The 21,889-nt window shown below is 36.9% G+C and overlaps 1 protein-coding gene across 3 annotated transcripts in view; it reads left to right on the top strand.

The window, feature by feature from the left end:
- CACNA2D3 (calcium voltage-gated channel auxiliary subunit alpha2delta 3) overlaps positions 1 to 21,889 on the top strand; it is a 547,059-nt gene that overhangs the window by 506,034 nt on the left and 19,136 nt on the right. For all 3 annotated transcript variants that reach the window (XM_072420933.1, XM_072420932.1, XM_072420934.1), the window contains 5 exons: positions 42 to 112; positions 6,418 to 6,493; positions 8,139 to 8,191; positions 9,740 to 9,795; positions 13,659 to 13,770. In XM_072420933.1, coding sequence (XP_072277034.1) covers positions 42 to 112; positions 6,418 to 6,493; positions 8,139 to 8,191; positions 9,740 to 9,795; positions 13,659 to 13,770 — 368 coding nt within the window. The remainder of the gene's footprint in view (positions 1 to 41; positions 113 to 6,417; positions 6,494 to 8,138; positions 8,192 to 9,739; positions 9,796 to 13,658; positions 13,771 to 21,889) is intronic.

Here is a 21,889-nt window from a genome sequence, read left to right as displayed (position 1 = left end):
CTACAATGATTCCTTCTAATTCACTTTTTATTTTTCACCAGACTGGCCAGTTTTTTGGGGAAGTGGAAGGTGCCGTGATGAATAAATTGCTAACAATGGGTTCCTTTAAAAGGTAAGCATTGGGATATCTTGTGATGAATGTTATGGGTTGTTCTGAGTTAAAGAGATTCACATTACTGATCAGGTAGGCATTCAATAACTCTTGTGTACAAGCTGAATATGTTTAGAGCAATGGAAACTGTTAGTTGCGTTTACGTGAACTGCTTTGGCATCTTGATTCCTACATGTGTGGAATGAGCTAACAGATCAAATCAAGGATTTTCTTAATTGAACTGGCAGCTCTAGGGCCAGGTCAGTTGGGTAGCATTTTAGAGAAAAATACAGCTATGATTCTTAGGAATTTTTGTGAAAATTTGCAAAGTTATAAATTGTGGGTTTTAGAAGATCTGCATTCAATAATGACATGTAATTGCTTACAGATTCATTACTGAAGTCCAAACAACTAGATTTGACATAGCCAATACTTCATAAGTTACAGTATTCACTAAGGATTCATTACCAGCCAATTCTTTCATTAGTTGGGTTGGTAAGGTAATTTTGCCAAACCATTGCAGAAATCAAGTGCAGTAGATGTAAAATATGGATAAATTTGTAGCATATTTATGCTGTCATATACCAAGTGACATAAATTCAGAAGAATAGGAATACATACTATCCCCACTACCCATGCCACTAAAGCCTGCCCTGTTCATAAGAAATTGTCCTCTGAATCTGTTGACAAATGAACACTTCTATGGGTATTATTTTCCTTGCGTTCACACAACTCTTATTGGGTTTTTCTGTTGACCTCTATGTCACAACTACATCTATAGTGGGTAAGTGGGAGGAACCAGTAAGAACTGCAATCAACAGTCCTGCAGGGGTAAGTTTTCAAGTGAACCTCAAAAGACTTTTGGTCACTATTAGGGTAAGCTTTATTAAAATTACTCCAACAAGCCTCTGTTTGGTTTAGGCAATATTTAACCAAACTGAGGATTATACTGGGCTTCAATCATACCAGCAGCAGTTTACCTTGCCAACCAGGCAATATTTGGGAGCTCCCACCCGCTGCGTACAATTAATAGCCTCTGGTACTGCTATGTTTGTTCAGCATTGTCAATGAACATGTTGGTGAGTATTTTCAATCACTAGTGGTGTCAGGGACAGTCAATACATTGGGCATGATTTATTACAGCTCTCCAAGGCTGGAGAAAATACACTTTCATCAGTGAAGCAGGGTGATCCAGCAAACCTGGAACGGACTTCTTAAGAGTCATTTGCTGTTTGTTGGCAAATGTTATCAGTCCTGGACCAGATCCAGTCCAGCTTTGCTGGATCACCCAGCTTCACTGATGAAAGTGTATTTTCTCCAGCCTTGGAGAGCTGTAATAAATCAGGTCCATTCTGTGTCATGCAACAAAGAACAGATCACACATACTTCTTTCAGGCCAGTGAACTGGCATACAGACAGGTAACTATTACTTCCAGAATGAGATCCACAATTCTGTATTACTCTTACAGCATGCTATGTTTAAAGAGTACCTATCATAAAATGGGTCTTTATTATTTAAAAATATGAAATTCTCTTGTGCATGTTCATAGAAATCTCTGTCCCAGTAGTACCAGCAATAGATTGCATGATTGTTGAATTTGCTAAGAAGCATTGGATATGATATCTGTTACCTTTTCCGTTTTAGACTTTACACTTCACATCCTAATTTAAATAGGAGTTATCCTTGTTACTGGTTTCCATTGTGTGTCCAGAGATGTGAAAAAGATGGGTGTCTGTACAGGGTTGTCTCTTTATCTGCAGTGGAGTCTTTGTTTCCCCCAGTACATTTCATATGCAATAATGCCTAAAGTAGAAAATAGTATATAGGTATCCTGGTAGCCTATAGCCTGTGCTGGTAGTCAGTAAAGTAATTCTTTGTCCACCAGTTTTTTAATATGGTCCTTGTGATTGTGATAAAAACTCCTAAGATGTAGTTTGTTTTAATAAATAAATAAATATATATATATATATATATATATATATATATATAAAGTATATTTCACCTGGGCTTTTCTGCAAGGTATTATGTGGACCAAAGGCATAAGCAACAGCTGGTCTCATCATGGTGTCCAAAGAGAACGTACCCTTAAACAATTATGGCTAAAAGATACTAAGTAGACAGACCAACATCGGCAATCACTATTGTTTGATTATGGTAAACCACTCAATGTAATGAATAGTGTCAGATTTTACACTTTAAAATGATTGCTGAATGGTTTCCATGTTCTTAAAACATTTGGAGTATGCAATAAAAAGGTTTAAATGTATTAAAAGTCAATTACATAGTTACATAGTAAGTCAGGTTGAAAAAAAGATGTAGGTCCATTAGGTTCAACCCCTAGTCCCCCTAAATCTCATAATAGTTATCTTTTGTCAATAATATAATAAAACCTACTAAAAAAAGATACTGACAAAGTTAAAAAGAAAAAAAAAAAAAGAATAAAAGAAATATGCCTGCACCTGAAAAAAAAAAAAAAAAAAAGAATAAAAGAAATATGCCTGCACCTGTTTGAGGAAGTTATAGCAGAATAGTCAAAACACTGGCTAGGCCTGCGATATCGGAAACTTGAAGATTCCCATCACCGGTGTTTAGGTTCTTTTTATATCTATAACCATCAGCTAAACCTAGAAAAGCTTTTTTATACCATTTCATTACAATTTTAATGTTTGTTTGTTTTTTTATTCCACCAATATTTAATCAAAGTGCACTGTTCTGCCAGCTACAAAAAAATAAACTGTATACGTCTTTTCTTAAGGTTTCAGAATAGATATCACTGGCTAAAACTTAGTTCAAACACTGCAAATATCATATCCATGCTGCACGTTCAGACTTTTAACGTAAAGGCACATCAAAAGCAGGAAAAGACTTTGTAGTTTGGTAATTACTCAAATTTCCTCTTCCCCTGTCAAAAGGCATTTAGACTTTAACACAATGTACAGTGTAAACATTGCTTTGTACAGTAAATGCAAAGCAAGAAAGGTGCCGTCTTTGCACCAGTGATCTCAGCAATAAAATATTTTCCAGGGGGATATGCCTTTTATTCTGCAATGTGTCAGCTCAAACCAAGAAAAATTCTTTAAATATCTGGTGGAAGTCAAAGTGGCTTTCATGAACAGGTAAAAGGTTTATATTTGGAACGGACATCTGAACAGTGTGAAGCTACCGTTCCCTTGGTCAAAGAACTCCACAGTCCACGAAGAAATAATTACATATTCTTAATCAAGTTTTAGAAATACCATTAAATAAAATATGTCAGGTCATCCAAATATGATGCTAGTTTTGGTAAATTCGATCGTATTTAAGGATACGTCCACTTTTAATAAATACATTTTTGTTGGCTATCATGCACTCTATTTTTACTCCCTAGGTCCACCTAGTATGTTCTCCTGCTCCTTATATTTTTTCAGGGTCCCCTCCACTGGTGTTTCCATAACAGAACAATCCGACTTTTAAGTTCACTGAATTTTTGGAGTGCGGCCTGTACCACACATATTAAATGCTTCAAAATCTTCTAAGTAATGTATGAAGTCTCCATTGCATTTCCTGCCTGACTCCATTCTATTTTAATGGAAAGCCCATCAATAGCCTAAGAAAGATTCCATTGAAGCAAAAGTCATCGTTGCATGCCCAAGAGAAAAGCGTAATTATAAAGGAAAAGACAAAGAAGGTTGGGGTTTCAAGTGGCAAGTCTCAAAAATATATTTAGCATATAACTTGTATGCAATTAGTGGTGAAATCAATACAATAAATGTGCCTCAAACAGTTGGTGAACTAAAATTTGTCTGCCCTATGTGAATTAACACGGAGACAAGTTTTAATCACTAGACAGAGTTTGCCCAACCCGATTGTAGAAGGTAAGAATAATCAATCTCTCATTTCCAACGCGTTTTCGCCGGTTGGCTTTATCAGGGGATATGAAGAGACCATTAAAATGGCTCCTCCTGCAAGCTGCGTTCTTAGTCACCATCCAAACATTAATCCAGCACGGCACCGCCATCCACCCCGTACCCTCTTCCCCTCCACGAACTGTGGCGCTCCCCGAGCCCAGAGACTTGGAAGCGGCATCTCCCCCTGTCCAGCCGCACTCCACTTCGACCCTAGCCTTCTTTGGCTTTTCTTTTATGACTTCACATGGGGAATTTCAGCTTAGCTTTTGGGGAATGCTCAACCTTCAATAAATATTATTATTATTATTATTATTAATAAACAGGATTTATATAGCGCCAACATATTAGGCAGCACTGTACATTAAATGGGGGTTGCAAATGACAAACGAATACAGACCGTGACACTGGAGGAAAGGAAGAGCTTTACAATATATACTCAGAGTTCAACATTTCCAAGGTTATTTTTTTTTTTACTCTTTTACCTTTAAAATTTGAGTTAACAGCAAAGTTCACCTCCTGTATTCTTCAAAGAGGCTCATCGGCAAATGTTAAGTGAGCAAGTTTGCCCATCACTACACAGTATAGGGGAAAAATGGTAATGCACATTCCAGATTCATTAGTAATTTTCTCTAGCAATATTTTTATCTAACAACATTCACCCAGGATATGTTTGGTTTTAAATAAGAGTATTTTGCCTTAAAATGCTGGGCAAACCTCACCGAATCCGAGGGTGAGTTTACCTTTTTTTACCTGCAAATATTTTAATAAAACCAGAGACATCCCGTCACTTAACATTCTCAGAAAATGATGAGCAATGGTAGCCAACATACTTCTCTTAATACATGTCTGTAATTTAGGAAGTTCTAAACTGAAAGTCTACCAGACACTTTTAAAGGGTCATTTCTGCTATATAGGGAAATGATAATGGTTTGGAGTCAGTTTTATTTTAGTACGGGGATTGTACAGATGCTGGAGGGAAAAGCTTCAGACGTGGACTGCACCCTTAATGGTTTAAATTTAGTTCTGAAAGAAAACAGACAATTACAATGTTCCTCTGCTATAATCAGCAGGAAGGGATACAGGTAGCCACAAAGCACTCTTAAAAAAAATAAAATGACATCAAGGTAGTTTGAAAAAACAACACTTTGCAGCTATTTCATGTTGATAAAAGGAACTGATGTAATTGTTTCCTGAAATCATTTAGGTTTAACTACTTCAGCCATGAAAAATGTAACATTATGAGTTATTATTCTGTCACAATCTTCCACTTTATTAGGCTGCTCTTAGGTGCCTGTCTAATAGATTGCATTTAGTGTGCTTAAATAGCAATTCTAAAAGAAGAAGTGAAACAGAAAAGATGGCAATTGTGCTTAAAGTGAACCCTTAATGTTACCACCATGCATGAATACATTCCAAACATATCACACCATGCAGCCACAGAACCATTAAAACATATTTAACATTAAAGTGAATTCCATGTTAAGTGATTTTTTCAAGCTCATTTGATGTCATCAGTTGGCTGCAGTCTGAAGTTACAGACATTGCCTCAGTCTCCTGTCCCTTGGTGATCAGACTGCCATTTAATAGTTTTGTAAAAAAGTTAGAAGCTGCAGAAGGGATTGATCCTTGCCTGACGTTTGAGACACCAGTATTTTTAAGATTGCACTTATCATTGGGCCACCTTCTCAGCCCATAAAGTCAAAATATAATATATATACATATAAAAAATTCAAGTGCAGGTGGGAAAAACGTGGGACTTTTAAGGCATCCAATTAATATCAAATACACAAAGAAAAAACATAAAAACTTTTATTCAAAACTTTTTTATTCAAAACAAATTTATTCAAAACTTCATTAAAAATACATAAAATCATCAAATTGATCATTACATTCACATGTTTAGTCTGTATTGTGCCAGTAAGCACTAATCATTCAACGCGTTTCACAGAACGGACTCCACTTCCTCAGGAATAAAACAGCATCTGTCTTTATAGTGGCTCCCCAGTTCTATCACCCAGACCAACAGAACGATTCTTTCCTAGGATGTAAAAATGCAGACCAGTTCCATAGCAAAGGGATTGAGGGCTCTACCAATCCATCAGTTAATAACATGGGATCTCTCAAATCCTGTCCTTAGTCTCCTACGTCCTCCTTTCTAGTCCGTTTGTATTGCATACCTTGCGCGTAATATTTAATAGACAGTCTAAACTTTCTCTATATTTACAATTTACAATTTAATATAAGGCAAATTAGGGGCAAATATAAAATATGCAAAATATATATGATACATACATACTCATAACCACATACCTACTGTCACAAAATGACACATATGCCCTGCTCTAAGATAGTCCACAACCATCAGTAATTTGTAAAAAATCAATTGTTAATTGTTATTAGTTTCTTATTGTTAATTGAATATTTTTATCTGCATTCAGAATAACCCTGTATGACTACCAAGCCATGTGCAGGACAAATAAGGAGAGCAGTGACAGTGCCCACAGCCTATTGGATGTAAGTATTTCCGATACTTGTGGAAATTGTGTATGTGAACAATATATATTATCAGGATAGATCTCTTTGCACTATTCAGCTGTTGTTTTTTTTATCTTTTAAAGATATATATTTTAATAAAATGTGGTTGCATTATGTAACTGATTGGATTCTTGAGTTACATATCCATAAAGTTCACACTATGGGAAAAATACGATTTCACAAACTGAGGTCTTAATATAGAATTAATGTTCAACTTCATGCATAAAAGTGTCTCCCAATGGTGAGAACATGTCATGTCTTTATCTAATTGGTTGCCAAAAGAATGAATATACTTTAGACACTGTTATTCATGAGGACATGATAAGATGAAACCCTTGGCCCGGAGTACCAGTACTACATACAACCCCCAGTATGGTAGGGACAGGCTAGGCCATGGTAATGTAGTAGCTAATGAATGTGAATAATGTTGAGTGATCCTAAAGGTTTACCAACTTGGTTGACTGTGACCTTTTCATATCTTACAGTATCAGCTTCCTTTGTGGCTCTGAACATTCAGTCATGTGGCATCTTAGAGCCACAAAGAAAGATGGTGCTAGAAGACATATCTTTGCCTGGAGTCCAAGGCGCCTATATAATTTTTATAATGTGTCACTGACTGCAATTCCTACTCCATGCCTTAATGATGAAGTATCTTCACTCTTGGCCATCAGCCCGACATACCTAAAGGCTGCCTCCAGTTGGTCACCTCTGATGGAGGTTCATTGGGACTGATTAACTAAGGGAGATCAGGCTGTTCACTTAATGTACAAGGGCTAAATCACTTAACTTAGCTAGTGAGATGAAGCTCTACTGATTTCAGCCACCCAATCATGAGCAGGCCAGAATTATTTCACGTCATTGATTGCACTTATTTAGGTATATTTTGTAAGTTCAAACCACATTCACCAAGCTAAGGAAATTGTCCCTTCTCATTTGCTACGTAAACAGCCTACACACATATAGATAATCAATCCCACTGTACCAATGCTAACAGATAATTATCAGCTGATTACTATTGACAGGTAAGAAGACCATGGGTTAAAGTGGATAAATCACAGTTGAACAAGTGAGTTAAGCTGCTCAATGATTGAATACCCAATTTTGGTCTTCAACGTTTACTTTCCCTGTAGTATATAATCAGTGCAAATTGCCATCTCACTGACTTGTCAACAGGCAAGAGTAATTTTTATAATCAAACTGATTTTCCGATGGTTCATTCTTCTCAATGATAGCAGGTGCACAGGGGTAAGGGGACATCTCTAAGGAGGACGCCGGTAGCAGTTATGAACATTCAATTAGACTTGCTTTGTAATGCAAAAGATGTTTCTTACCTTCCCAATTGCTTCCTTAGTCACAAAAAGGTTGTAAGAATTTCTGAAAATCATCTGAACTAAGGAAAGCACATGAATATGTTGTGAAACACAATAAATATTTCTGGACACGTCCAGTTGAATTTGAATGACAATGATTAGGTACACCATATGATACGGGCAAGATTCTTGGAGGAAGCACCAGACCGTCATGTAGAAGTGTTTATTCTACTTTTCCTGCTATCAATCTCTCAAACAAGAAAAATTTAGAATCTTCTCTAATCAAAGTATTTTTTTTTCTAATTAATTTACAGCCTTATCATGCCTTCTTTGCTGCAGTAAAATGGATCATGACAGAGCTCATCCTGTAAGTGTTCATTTACCATTACGTAGTAATTCCTTCCGGTGTGTTGTAACCTTGTCTCATATGCAACACTTATTAATAAATTGCCAGCAACATGGTTGCCACTCTTGTGAATATAAGTACTTTGTTGGATGTATTATGTGGACAGATTGGAAGAACTACCGTTATTGTGGTTTAACTTGTGTGGTGGGTAATGGATGTCTGCTGCCTGGGTGGGCCCCCTTGAATACATCAAACCATCTTGATGAGTCATTGTGTTACTTGGTGATTTCATGTTCCGTGAAATAGTTCTTCAGATGCTCATGTCAGGCGTAGGACAAGCTGTCAAATGTTAGTGAGATGTCGGCAGATCATATCTCTGTTTCCAATTACAAAGTCTATATTGTGATGCATGAGCCCATACTTCCCAAAATACCTATTTTTTTTATTTTTTTAGGGGCAGTTAGGATAAGGAGTTATAGCTAGGTGAAGGATGCTCTTGGCATTTTTAGATCCACTGCTAAACAAGGCCACTTTTTAACCAATTTATCGGGGGTCGGAAAAAATCCTCCTTAACATGGATGTCTGGTGTTTAGAATGCCATTCTTAAAGACCATTAAAAAACCATTAAAACCATTAAAAGACCATTAAAAAATTGGTGTTGTGCAGCTGGTGGACACCCCAAATGGCATTGACCCTGGAAATTTACAGGCATGGAGATATAGTCAGCCACAGCTCAGGGAAACCCCTTTCAACTTCTGGAGGAATTCATGAGAATAGTTTTTTTTTAATTATCTGAACTGCCTTGAAAAAATACTTCTGAACTCTGGTTGGACCAAAGAAAAGACCAAATAAATATTTTCTCTTTATCTGAGGAATGTGCCTCTAAATTTACATGCTGATGTATAGGAAATTCAATGTGTGGTTTTCTTTTTAACAATCAAGTACAAAGTATTCTAAAATAAATAAATCTGATTACGGGCAACATTGGTTGCCACATATTTTCATAGAGATGTAATCTTTAAGTATGTAGCTAAGGCAGAAAATAATATTAATATTATTTGCTTCTGTGGTTAGGAAGTGGTGGCACCCCTTCTGACCACCACACAAAACAAAGCATGCGAACATGTGCTCCGCCTATGATTAAATAACATTTTTGGATGAACGGACCCTTTAAGAAATGAAATACCCCACTGATGGTAATATTTGGCTTTTGCATACTCAGATACCTAATTGATGGATTCGTTTTTCATAACAGGCTACAAAATATCCTCACAAACTGTATATTTAAAGGTAGAGTTTACCACATATCCTATAGATAAAGCAAGAACAATAAACAACCCTGTAAAAATTCTTCCTTATTTTTGTGTTTATATCACTTATCCTTAGGAATGCATGATTTTCTAAAGCTGACACACAAACCCTAATGCATAGGTTGCAAAACATTTAAACGTAATGCTAAAGTGACCGCTCATTCAATTTTATGGTAATACATTTTAGCTTACCTATAAATCGATGTCAGTACCATATGACCATATGAACATAATGACTTATGTCTTTATTATTCTACAGGTTTCTTGTAGAATTTAATCTATGCAGTTGGTGGAATTCAGGACATTCTGTAAAGGGTAAGCAACTCTGCATTTACTATCAGTGTTCAATTCTTTGACACTCTGCTAAAGAACTTTACTTATACGAAAGTTAGTTCATGTCAGTGGAGTGGAAACCAGCTTTAGGACAGTTGGTTATTAAAATAGAGTCGGTTACACTTATCTCCCCTCCAGCAATGAGATGTCAGTGAGCTTCTTCACTACAGATGACATCTTCTCCCAGTCTTCTTGGGCATCTTTAGGTATTTTATCAGCCTCCTCGGGATGATGTAACCAGATTTTGGACTAAGTCATCACTTTTTAGGTCCAAGTCGAGTCCCAAGTCATTGACACCAAGTCCCAAGTCAAGTCACTTAATTTATCCCCATTTGTCCCCATATAGAAACAAAGCTCTGATCCTGTTCTTGAGCACAGGATTGCATTTTAAGTCCACCGCTTTCTCTGCTTACAGCTGAAGGGGGAAGGGAGGAAGGCAGTGAGGTTTCTGCTACACAGCCTCCCCCCCCCCCTTTGAGCTGTTAAAGGAGAAAACTTAGAATGCAAGAAAGGCAGGGAGGAAGGCAGTGTTATGTTACAGAAGCCTCACTGTCTTCCTCCCTTCCGCCTTCAGCTGCCAGCAGAGAAAGCAAGTCAAGAGTTGAGTTGCAAGTCACTGAGGGAAACCTCCAAATCGAGTTGCAAGTCATTCATTAGGCGGCTTAAATTGGACTTGAGTCCAAGTCACGCGAGTCGAGTTTCAACCTCTGGATGTAACTCCTGCGTTGGTGGTCACACCAGCTTCCAGGGTATGCTGAGGTTGTACATTGAGATGCATCTTGAGAAAGGCGCTGTGACCCCTGAAATGCCATGTGATAGAAATCACAGATGTACTATCTTGGCTGAGATGTTTTTCAATGATGAAGGTTGACACTCAGTTATGTCAAAGCCCATAGCTCTTTAGCTCAAAAGATGGTCCAGGAAGCAGTAAAATATTACTCCTGGTTGTGCCCTGTGCCTAACAAGGAACACCAGTGGTGATTGTGATGATGTCTAAAAGAGGAGCAATAACAAAAATGACAAAAAGAGTGGCTTCATTCTATAACTGGAAATACTGGTAAAAAGAGGAAGACTGTGGGATTCTGGATTTAAGGTATTATTCTATCGCATCCCCAAGACCTGTTTCAGCTGTTACAATCAGTTGCTCTTTTTGCCAATGTTGTTTCAACTCCTCACCACTCTTGTTAATATCATCATGGCAGCTGGTCCTGCATTGTACATGATGATGTTAGAAGTCCATCCCACATTCCATGACTGAATTGTCAGCTGCCTTACCACTAGTTAGGGTAAGTTATACTCCACCTTCTCTACTAGGAAAAAACAGCATTAGATCCTGTATAAGCTTGGGGAATGGGGGCACCATATTTATACACTGATTGTTTTCCATAGATCAGCCTTTAATTCTTTTATTTTACAGTTGATTTGGTATTAAAAGCATGCAGAACCAATGTCCATTGCAAGTAGAATATTTCTGCACAATTAGAGAACATGTGCAATTAATAAGTTTGTGAATAAAATATAGGGAGAAGAATAGCAGACCACCCCACTTGAAAACAGGAATTTGTGTGGTCCAGTGTGGAACCGGCTGTCTAGTTTGAGTCCCCGAGGCCAACAGTTCTACAATAAAGTTTATTTTGTCATACCTCTTCCGTCAGAGTGGCTGTGAGTTCCATAATAAATGGAAAAAACTTTGTCTGGATATGTTGATAGAGAAAAATTCTTGTTTGTCCTTTTAAGTGAAAACCAGCCTTCACTAATTCCTTTTCCTTCATCCCAGAGTTGCTACATAGGTATAAAGCCAAGGATTCTAAAAATTGAAGACTTGAGCAATAAATATACAACAGATGCACAGGAAGAATTAAACACAAAAAACAAGTTAGTCTTAATGAAAAAATTAGATGATTTCGTCAGCTGCACCTGTGTTTCTAGGAATCAGATATTACATTTGTGTGGAATTTGTATACTTGTGGTTATTACTGTGAAAAAAGTGCTGTGGCTTATTTAAGTGTAACTCTGACCATTTATATTATTCATTTTACATTTAAGTAGAGTGCATAAGGATTAGATGTTTTGTTGGATTCATATTGCTTTTTCCTCATTGGAAAATGTAGTCCCAAAGTAGTCCTCATTCCAAAGTCTTCACACCTTGATAGGACCAGGAAGCAAAACCTACCAATCAGAATTGGGACATTTAACACTAACATCAGAACTCATTAATACTAAATTGCAAGCATAAAATTATACTGATAGAAGTATGGAAACTGTGTTTGCTGACCTACTTTCAGAATGCTAGATGCTTGGCGGTCAAATGTTTATTTTAAATTAGTATAAACCGGGCACCATGGTGGATCGGGGCTTAGCACTCCGGCCTTTGCAGCACTGAGTACCAGGTTTGATTCCCAGCCAGGACAATATCTGCATGGAGTTTACAGGTTCTCCCTGTGTCTGCGTGGGTTTCCTCCCACATCCCAAAAACACGCAGTTAGGTTAATTGGCTTCCCCCTAAAAACATTGACCTTAGACTACATTATTGACATATGACTTTGGCAGGGACATTAGATTGTGAGCTCCTTTCAGGGACAGCTAGTGACATGACTATCGACTTTGTACAGCGCTGTGTAATGTGTTGGTGCTATATAAATACTGTGTAATAATAAAAATAAGCTACATGCATTTCAGGTGTATCAAAGTGAAATATTTGCAAAGTCTTATTTTTTTTTTAGAATGCAGCCACAGCCTAAGTAATAAGGTTGTTTTCCAGCAGTATGCTGTAGAGGAGAATACTTGCTCCTTATGTGGACGCTGTGGTCACTCTGATGAAGAAGAAGGTCTGGCATGTTACCTACTGAGTCAGAGCTTCAATTCTCTAATCAGCAGGGAATAGACATTTTGCTGATTTAGTGCTTTGGGTCTGATTTAACACTTCTACACAGGGTCTTTCTCACCTGGAATACATTTTGATCATTTAAACTGTTTAACTAAGGTTTACGTGTTTTTAAAATCACTGACTTAAAGCACGGATGCAGAAAGTAAAGGCATGGTTTGCATGGTTGTGTCAGGTCAGGATGTACTGAAAACAGGCACCTGATACTTTTTTCAGTAGACATCAGCAATTACAGCCTCCATGTTTTCTCTCATTATAGGTTTCCTTTCACAAAATGTGGAGTGAGTTCCCCTATAATAACCTATTTTATAGTAGAGTGCCATACCAGACAAATTGGTAGCCGTTATAAGGATCACAAGTATATTTACACAGAAAGTAAAATGATGCAAGAATAATCCACAGTCTGTTTAAAAATAGGGAGAGGGAAGGATAAATTAAAAAATATTTTATTTCTTTCCCCTTCCATACTTCTGGGAGGAGCAGAATAATATGTGCCACTGATTTGAAACTTCAGGTCCCAGTTAGCTTTGTTGCTTCCTAAGTGGTCAACAGACCAGTTCTCCACCAATTTTCACCCCGCTACACAAAGCTAACAGTTCCCAAGCCTATTTGCACTTATTAAGGCCAACTAGAGAAAGCCCACAGAAATTGGGTAAACAATTTATAGATACAGGGATATATAGAAGATGATGGAATAGGGGATAGTGGCCTCTGTTGCCTGGAACTGTTCTTCCTTGGTCAGTTTCTTCATTAAAAAGATGGCCTTGTTTGGACCTCCACAGCCTTTACATTATAGATATATTGAATTATCATAAGCTATAAGTTATAGAAAAAAATAACTAAATAAAAGTTGGAAGACAAGGTTTAAAAAAATATTGAAATCCCTAACATTTTATTACTCCAAATGTAATCATTTCATCGATCTTTTTTCACTTTTATAAAGTCTGAAATTTTCTTGCAGCTCAAAGACTCCGACAGACCCTGGAGCCCTGCGACACGGAGTATCCAGCCTTTGTCTCTGAACGCACCATAAAGGAGACTACAGGCACCATAGCCTGCGATGACTGCTTCAAGTAAGCTTCTTTACCGAGAATACCCTCACAAGCCATACATTATATTATAGTTTATTTTAATCAATAACACACCATCCCTTCCCATTACACAAAACATTCCAAGGTCTGATTTAAATAATGTCTTCACTTAGGGGGTGATGTCACTCATTCCACTTCTAAATCTTCTGTTTTTGCGAAGTTAGATGGAACAGCAAAAAGCATGTACTGTGAATGTGGTCAACCTTGCGGCCTCGTAATATCAAGAACCTTTTCAACGTACACATGTCATCTGGACAGAAAATTGCAGAAAATCCAAATGGTTACTTATACCAACATAATTCCAGAATGCCAGGGTGATTGCAATGAAATAGATACGGATCAATCAACTTTCTTGTTAATCCGATGCATTCAAAGTCCTTAACTTACCTCGTTGCCCTACTGCCCATTGGCTCCCTCCCATCGTACATTAAACATATGCTTATTACACGCATAGAACATCCTCTCCTGACCCCGTGGGCTCTCACAGGCTACTTTACTTTCTTTCCCGGTAACTCTAAGCCACTTAAGCATATTGTATACAACTGCTTGATTCACTTCCTCTGTACTGCATGCTTCAATAAGCTACCTTTGTTAACTTGACACTACACCATCTGGTGACCCACCTGAAAATTCTGCCAGGGCAGCATCACCCATAAAATGGTCCTTTATGGAGGTGTTTGGTTTTTTATAGGAGGCACAAAAAACACGTTCCTAGTTTGTTGGGCCGCTCACCCATTTTCACTGTTTATAAGAGGTTTATGTTATGGAGTTGTGTTTATTCAAGTTTTTAGACTCTCAAAGTAATTTACTTTGACTTCCCTTACGCAAATTAAAATGATTTAACCCCTTTCTAGACATCTCCTGTCTCCTACTTGCCACCTTCCAGGGAGTTCTTGAATAAGATTGCGAAAAGGACAACTCTAAAGTACGAAATTTGGTTCATAATTATCATTACTGAAATCAAATTCTGTCCTCCCGGTGACAATGGTCAACTGAACAAACAGTATGTAAATATCTCCAGCAAGGAGAGAAATACTAAAACTAAACAAGGGTTCCAAATCTTCCATACGTTAAAAAATTACTATAGATACACAATAATTACCCCTGTTTAAAAGAAAAGGAAAAAAAATATAAAAAATTATAAATACGGGTAAAATAATTTAAACTGGAGTTATTGCAGCAAAGGTTACTATAGGTAATAATATTGGGGTTGATTTACAAACAATTATTTAATAATATACAAGCAAAAACCTGTTTTTTCCTAAATCCCTTTTCAGATAATGCAACATTTTATGTGTTAATTTAAGTAATTATACACTTTGCAAAGCCAACAACAGCCTCTACTTTTTGATTAACCAGCATCAATGTGGTTGCTGTGGCAGTGAACGTCCTATTTCATATGAAATCGCTATGTGACTGTCACAATCTTTCCATTTGTACACAATTGCATTCTGTAATAAATAAAGGAAGCTTGTAGACCAGCGTGTAATAAACTATCTTGGATTTATTACATATGTTTCTGATCTCAGCATGAATCAGATTTGACGAATTTACTTCCCGGTAATCCCTGTGACAGTTACACAGTTAGTTTACAAGAGATATGATTGCCAGCTCACCATGACTTGTTATCTAGACATTTCATTGTGTAACAGACTACTGCGGTACAAGACAAAAACTTTTCTTGACGTATATTCCCACGATCTTGCCCAAAACTGGCCCAATATGTCTAAAAGTAGAGGTACAATGCTTTATCATATCCCTTTTTTTAAAAACAAAAAAACAATAAATAAATTAGGCTTTTTTAAACATTTGATGTTGGGAACATAAATATGTATAAATACAGTATTTGTCCCCTTTCATAGAACCTTCAATATTGTTTTTTTTATGAATCTGAAAGAAGACTTTCCTCTGTAGCTGAAAGCATTCAGTTCTGCTCCCACTTTTTCAGTACAGGTTTGAAATGAGAGGGGTATTTGATTAGTTTGCTCAGAAGAGCACACTGAGGTCTGTTTATAACAAGTCTATCCATCCAAGATTTCTAGTTTTCACCAAGAAGTACTTCTTTTTCTGTCTCTTATGTAATAAGTGTCAAAACTCGGTGAGAGCTGAATGAATCCATGGTGAAAAAACAGTAAATACAACCCCCTATTTTTGCAGTCAGGATTTTTATACATTTCTCCAGAATTCACATTCAGTTTTATTAAATCTATTAGAAAAAATATGTGGCTGTTGGCTAAAAGTTGTGTAAATCATGTGTGAAAAGTATATAACATATACGTGTGGCTTTAAAAGCAGTAGGAAAATGCTACATGTTTATGCATTAAGAATTAATACATTTATCCATTTTTTGTTAAATTCATGCTAAGAAACTAATTATCATTCGGCATGTAATATAGACCAAACTCACTAATGTATCCCTCTTAGTCAATGTTTCTCGACCTTTTAAACATAGGGAAACCCATAATATAACTTTCAGGTCTTCGGGGGACCCCTACTATAATTACTATATCTACAGAATTTTAGTATGATGGTCAGCAGGAAGAATGCCTCTTACATTGTTGGTTATTGGGAATATTGTCCCCCTAAAAGATGGCCAACAAGATAATTCTCTAGAGCTGCCCCGACTCTCTGGAATGGTCTTCCTCGTCCTATTCGGCTTGCTCCTACTTTCTCCTCATTTAAAATAGTACTCAAAACCCATTTTTTCAAACTTGTCTACCCCTCCCCCCTTTTTCTGTCTTTTGAAACCGTCACTACTTCCCATCACTACGTATCTCCCATCCTGTTGTGCGTAAATTCCCCCACCTACTAGATTGTAAGCTTTTCGTGGCAGGGTCCTCTCCTCCTATATCACTGTCTGTATTAGTCTGTAAGTTGCAACCTCTATTTAATGTACAGAGCTGCGTAATATGTTGGCGCTATATAAATCCTATTTAATAATAATAATTGGTGTCAGGTAAACTGACCCAAGAGGCACATATTTATCATTCCTCAAGGAACCCTTAGCAACCTCTGGAGCAACCCTAGTTAGGAAACACTGTTCTTAGTTATTCTAATGCCTTTTTTTGTTAAGAAGCCATTATCCCCTATTCATGACAATAGCTGGGTAAATTTGCTATGCCTGTTTTTACAAAACAATTGACACCTTTTACCTGTCCTCACTTTTATTTATTAAACCTATGAATGATCAGAGGAACTAAAGGAAAACAAGTCATTACTTCAAGGCCAAATACCTGACTAAAGCCATGCCCATGATTCCGCAAAGGAAAGGTTAAAAATTTTATCTGTGTCACTGTTGAGTGGTCTACCTTTCTATTTTCCTAATGGCTATTGTCCCCAGCCTAGGTTACTAACACCAAAAAGGTGATGAACACCTATCAAAAGAAGAGGTAGGAGAAATCTTTTGTTAGGGGCACCTTATCTGGCAAAAACTTCCTCGCTTCATCGGGTCAAACAATGAAAGTACATTTCTGCCATAGGGCAGAAAAAACAAAAAAACTTGATGAAAGTTCTTACCCTTTATCCATTTTATACAACCAAAAGCTCTACTTTGAGGTCCATTGCATATTTCACTAGGTCATTACCAAGGATAAGCTGTATCTATCACATGAAACCCTTTACTTTAATTTCTTTTTATAAAGGCCAACAATGTGGTCTAGAACAAGCACACAGTGACTGTCTGTTTGGTGATTGTGAACATAAGTAACATAGGTACACATTGTATAGATTAAATTATAGACAGTGGCCTCTGCTACCTCAAATGTTTCTTCTTAGGTTATGTTCTTTATAAAAAAACTGGCCTTGCATGGCCCCCCACAAACCAAAATAAACATTACAGTATCTTACATAATATTTTAAGTTATTCTTGAATTCTCATAAGAACATAACAGATGTGGAATCAATGGAAAAATTAGTGTTTCCCATTCAAGTGTCATATATGTGTATGACAACCTATTATTAACTCATATTTGTGGGAAACCACAACTGAAAAGAGTGTCAGAGCTTTCCTTTGGGGAATGTGCTTACCACTACCATGGACCTGAGTATATGACCAAAACAAATATTTTATAATAATGTGGCTTACGTAGGAAAAAAGAGAAGAGGCATTGTCTATGGAAACGGGTGAAGTCTTTGTATTTGTTTTTTCATCTACACTACAGGAGCTTGGATGTTATGGGCAAGACATAAAATAGAAGGGAACATATAAATGTAATGGCAGGAAAAAGAAATAAGTCCATTAAGTCCTTTTTATAAACATTTAGCTTACTTTTCTTCTTTTTGTATGTAATACAGACCTGTATTCCAATGGGCCTGATTTATTAAAGCTCTCCAAGGCTGGAGAGGATACACTTTTGTTTGAGAAGCTGGGTGATACAGAAAACCTGGAATGGATTCCTTTCCAAAGACAAAATAACAAATTCCAAAGTAATTTGTTAGCAAAAATTTTTAATCCTGAAACAAATCCATTCCATGTTTTTTTGGATCCCCTAGGTTCACTGACGAAAGTGTATCCTCTCCAGCCTTGGAGAGCATTTATAAATCAGGCCCAATACATCTGCTGAAAGTCTGTTCCAAGCATCCACCACTTTTTCAGTTAAATAATATTTTCTAAGATCAGTTTTGAACCTTCCTCCTGGTAGCCCTGTGTAATTTCAGCTTCATACTAAAAAAGTTTCCTCCAAAACCTTAACACCCATAAGGTTTTAGGACGCAAAGCATTATTTGTCAGCTTGATTTGAAATTAGAGGGGAGCAGGACCTCAAACGAGCAGTTTAATATTGTATTAACACATTGTGGATGGTTACCTCTTTGGTATTGCCCTTCACTTCCGTTTACCCTTTTACCAGCATATGAAAAGAAAGAAGGAGAGGCAAAGAGAATTATAGCTTTGGAGAAGAACCCTGACTTTTGGGACAGGACATAAAGAAAATTGCCATTGATGGGCCCCACAAAACAAAATTGAAAGCTGTCCTAGCCATTTCCAATTCTATATAAAAAAAAACTGCACACATTCGAATACTGTCTGTATTACTATTAAGGAAATGTGGGGTTTGACATGCTATCAGTGTCCCCATAGAGGACAATTCTCTTTGCTTCATCTTGTACAGCAACTGAGAGTAAAAAAAAAGGACGAGCAGACAACTGAAGTCTGACATAGATTCTAGTCTTTCCCATTTTTCTGATAAATTGGCTTGTATTGCTGCCTGTGTCCCCACTGGGAGATTTCCCTCAAACCCATTAAAAAAGTAGGGAGGGGAAACATTTAGCAGGGGTAATAACCCTTCTCCATAATATCTAAAACTAACATCAGAAAAGTTTTGGCTGGAGTTGGTCTTTAAACCATGAAAGATTATTTGTGTAGCATTTTAGCTGATACCGAGATAGTGAAGCCCAGCTTTGTGGATGTGGTCTCTATGCTGTCCTGTCCAAGTATTGTATAAAAATATTGAAAATAGTTCAATCTTTCTGCTTGAAGCATCATTTCTGGGACTAGAGCTATCTTAATTCAACGTGACAAGAGCAGATTTAAGACCTCGGGTTCTGAGGGTAATTTTAGGTCATGGAATCTCTATTCAAAATAACCACATAATGCAGCATTTGGTCTACAACCCATTGGAAGCTGAGTCAAGTGCAAATTATAGCATTTGAAGGCGACTAAGATCTTTTTTTTTATTTGTAAAGAAAACATTTGTGTCTTTCAGAGTGCAATCCAAACTGATCTCAAGGCATCCATTATTTTGCAAATACTCCCAACACAGGAAGCCATAAACTACACCCATGATAAACCTCTAATGAGCGCAAAATAATGGCCCTTAAATGCCCTCCGCGGGCATTAACAATCGCCATATTGTCTTTCACACAAATGCAAACATGCCTCTCTTCAAAAGTTAGATCCCAGAAAAAGCTTGGAATAAATGGAGATGTTTGTGGACTGTGATACCGATTTGGTCTACCTTTGACCATGTACCAGCAAAATGCTTTTTTTTATATTTGAGATTATAGCTTTAATCTTCTATGTCTCTATTTAAAGTCTACTGGGGCAGCAACCACAAAACCTCACACTTCTTTGGGTATACAAACTGAGTTTATTTCTATTAGTCAAGTATGACTTGTGCAATTTCTTGATTACTTATTGATGTTCTGTACAATATACAACAAATAAAAGACTTTGGGATTACAGTTTGTTTTAAAGGATCTGCACTACTAAATATAAATTGCTTTAGATAAACTAGTTGCTGCTTAAAAATGCAGGCATAGTAGTAACCAGTCTATAAAAAGTTAAAGTTAAATAATTCTGGACAGAACAGATAATTCCATTGTGGGCAGACATACTGAATCAAACTGTACCAAATTACCCGTCCCATTAGAATTACCATTTTGCTAACAAGTCATTACATTTTTAAGTGTAGATAGGTGTACAATATCCCCATTTAACCCATGCATTTGTGAAGAAGTCACACTAACTGAAATGAAAATCAAAAGTGTGGCAGTTCAGTAAGCTAAAAGCCTGGAATGGATTTCTTCAAAGTCATTTGCTATTTGCTAGCAAATGTTTTGAATCTTGGATCAGATCCATTCCAGGTTTGCTGGATCACCCAGCTTCACTGATAAAAGTGTGATACAAAAAGTGGGCAATTGGTGTTTAAGAATGACCCGTCCTCCCACTCTCCGATTACTTTTATGGTGTGTTCACAATAGTGTTTTTCAACCACGGTTCCATGGAAATATGGGGTTCCTACAGTGGTTGCCAGGGGTTCATTATGCAATTAACAATTTGTACCTCGGTTTATTGACACTAATGATCTATTTTGGCTATCTGTAAGGGAGACGTTCTTTCTATACCTGAGCAGTGGATACAGTCATTATAGCAGGACTTCCCTGACATTTATTTCAAGCGTTCCTCTATATGAAATAGGCCAAAAAATATTGAATTTTTGAATAGATTTTTTTCACAAAATCAATTTTTTTTATAGCTATATACCACCAAAACGTTGGAGTATCACCAGATTTTTAAATAGATTCTCTTCCTTACTAAACACCCCATTTTGCTTGTGCATATATTGTACATACATTTACACTGTGAAGTAGGTATCGGTTAATACAGGAAGGGATATGTGGATTCAGTTTGAAAGAGTTTGGGTTGTTTTATTGACCTATTCATTTGATATTATGGAGCTGAATTTTTGGTCTGATTCTTGTCAAGGGTAGGGTGTGCCTTCTTTAAAAACAGAGGTGTTGGAGGCCAATGATTCAAAAAAGAACAGCACGAGAGAAGCAGAATTTATTCAACAGTAATTCCTTTAATGTTGCTGGGACTTGTGCTTGACATAATAGTACACTTTCTGTACTTTTATTTGCCATTATGTGATGTATTTGGCCAGGGTTTTATTTTTTTGCAGTTTTCACAATGTTTTCATGAGCCGGCTGGCTTCTAATTGGCTAAGTAAAACATACATTATACAGAATTCAAAGACCCAACTTTCTGAATCTTTTATATCCAGCCTTGACTTTAGTCCAGAAATCCAGCAGGCTTATTGGCCAACAGGTTCTGGTATAATCAGAAATACAGCACCGGATTTATTAAGTTCACTGAATCCAAAATGAGCACAATTAACATAAAAATGTCACTGTGTTTAAAGGCTTGGCTACCCTTGTTAATATATTTGACAGGTTATAAACTTTTCTTTATTAAATTAGTCTGTAATTCCATTAATCTTAAAAAAAAACTGGCAGAACTAAAAATATTGGGTCTGGCTACCCTACAAATTCTTTGTCTAAAAATTTCAAATTATGCCTTTGCACTGTCCTGAAATATTTCATGTTGAATAAAAAGGTGCAACATTCAACCTGTTGTTAGGAGAGGCCAAGAAGTTGAAAAAAAATCTTGATAATTTGTGCTCACAGAGGTGCTGTAAATATGCTGGTTAGAGAAAGGAGTTTGGAGGCAGAAGGATCTATGTGTTTGACTGAGGTCCCAGTATTTTAACACTGCCATAGTTCATCAACCCCACATTCCACAGGAAGTGCAGAACTGTTATATCATATCTTGCAAAACTAGTCAAACCCTGTCCGGTTGTCTGGGTTTGAAGATGGAAACCTG

This window comes from Pyxicephalus adspersus, chromosome 8 (assembly GCF_032062135.1).
Source record: "Pyxicephalus adspersus chromosome 8, UCB_Pads_2.0, whole genome shotgun sequence".
NCBI lineage: Eukaryota > Metazoa > Chordata > Amphibia > Anura > Pyxicephalidae > Pyxicephalus > Pyxicephalus adspersus.
This window is presented reverse-complemented; position numbering and strand designations above follow the sequence as displayed.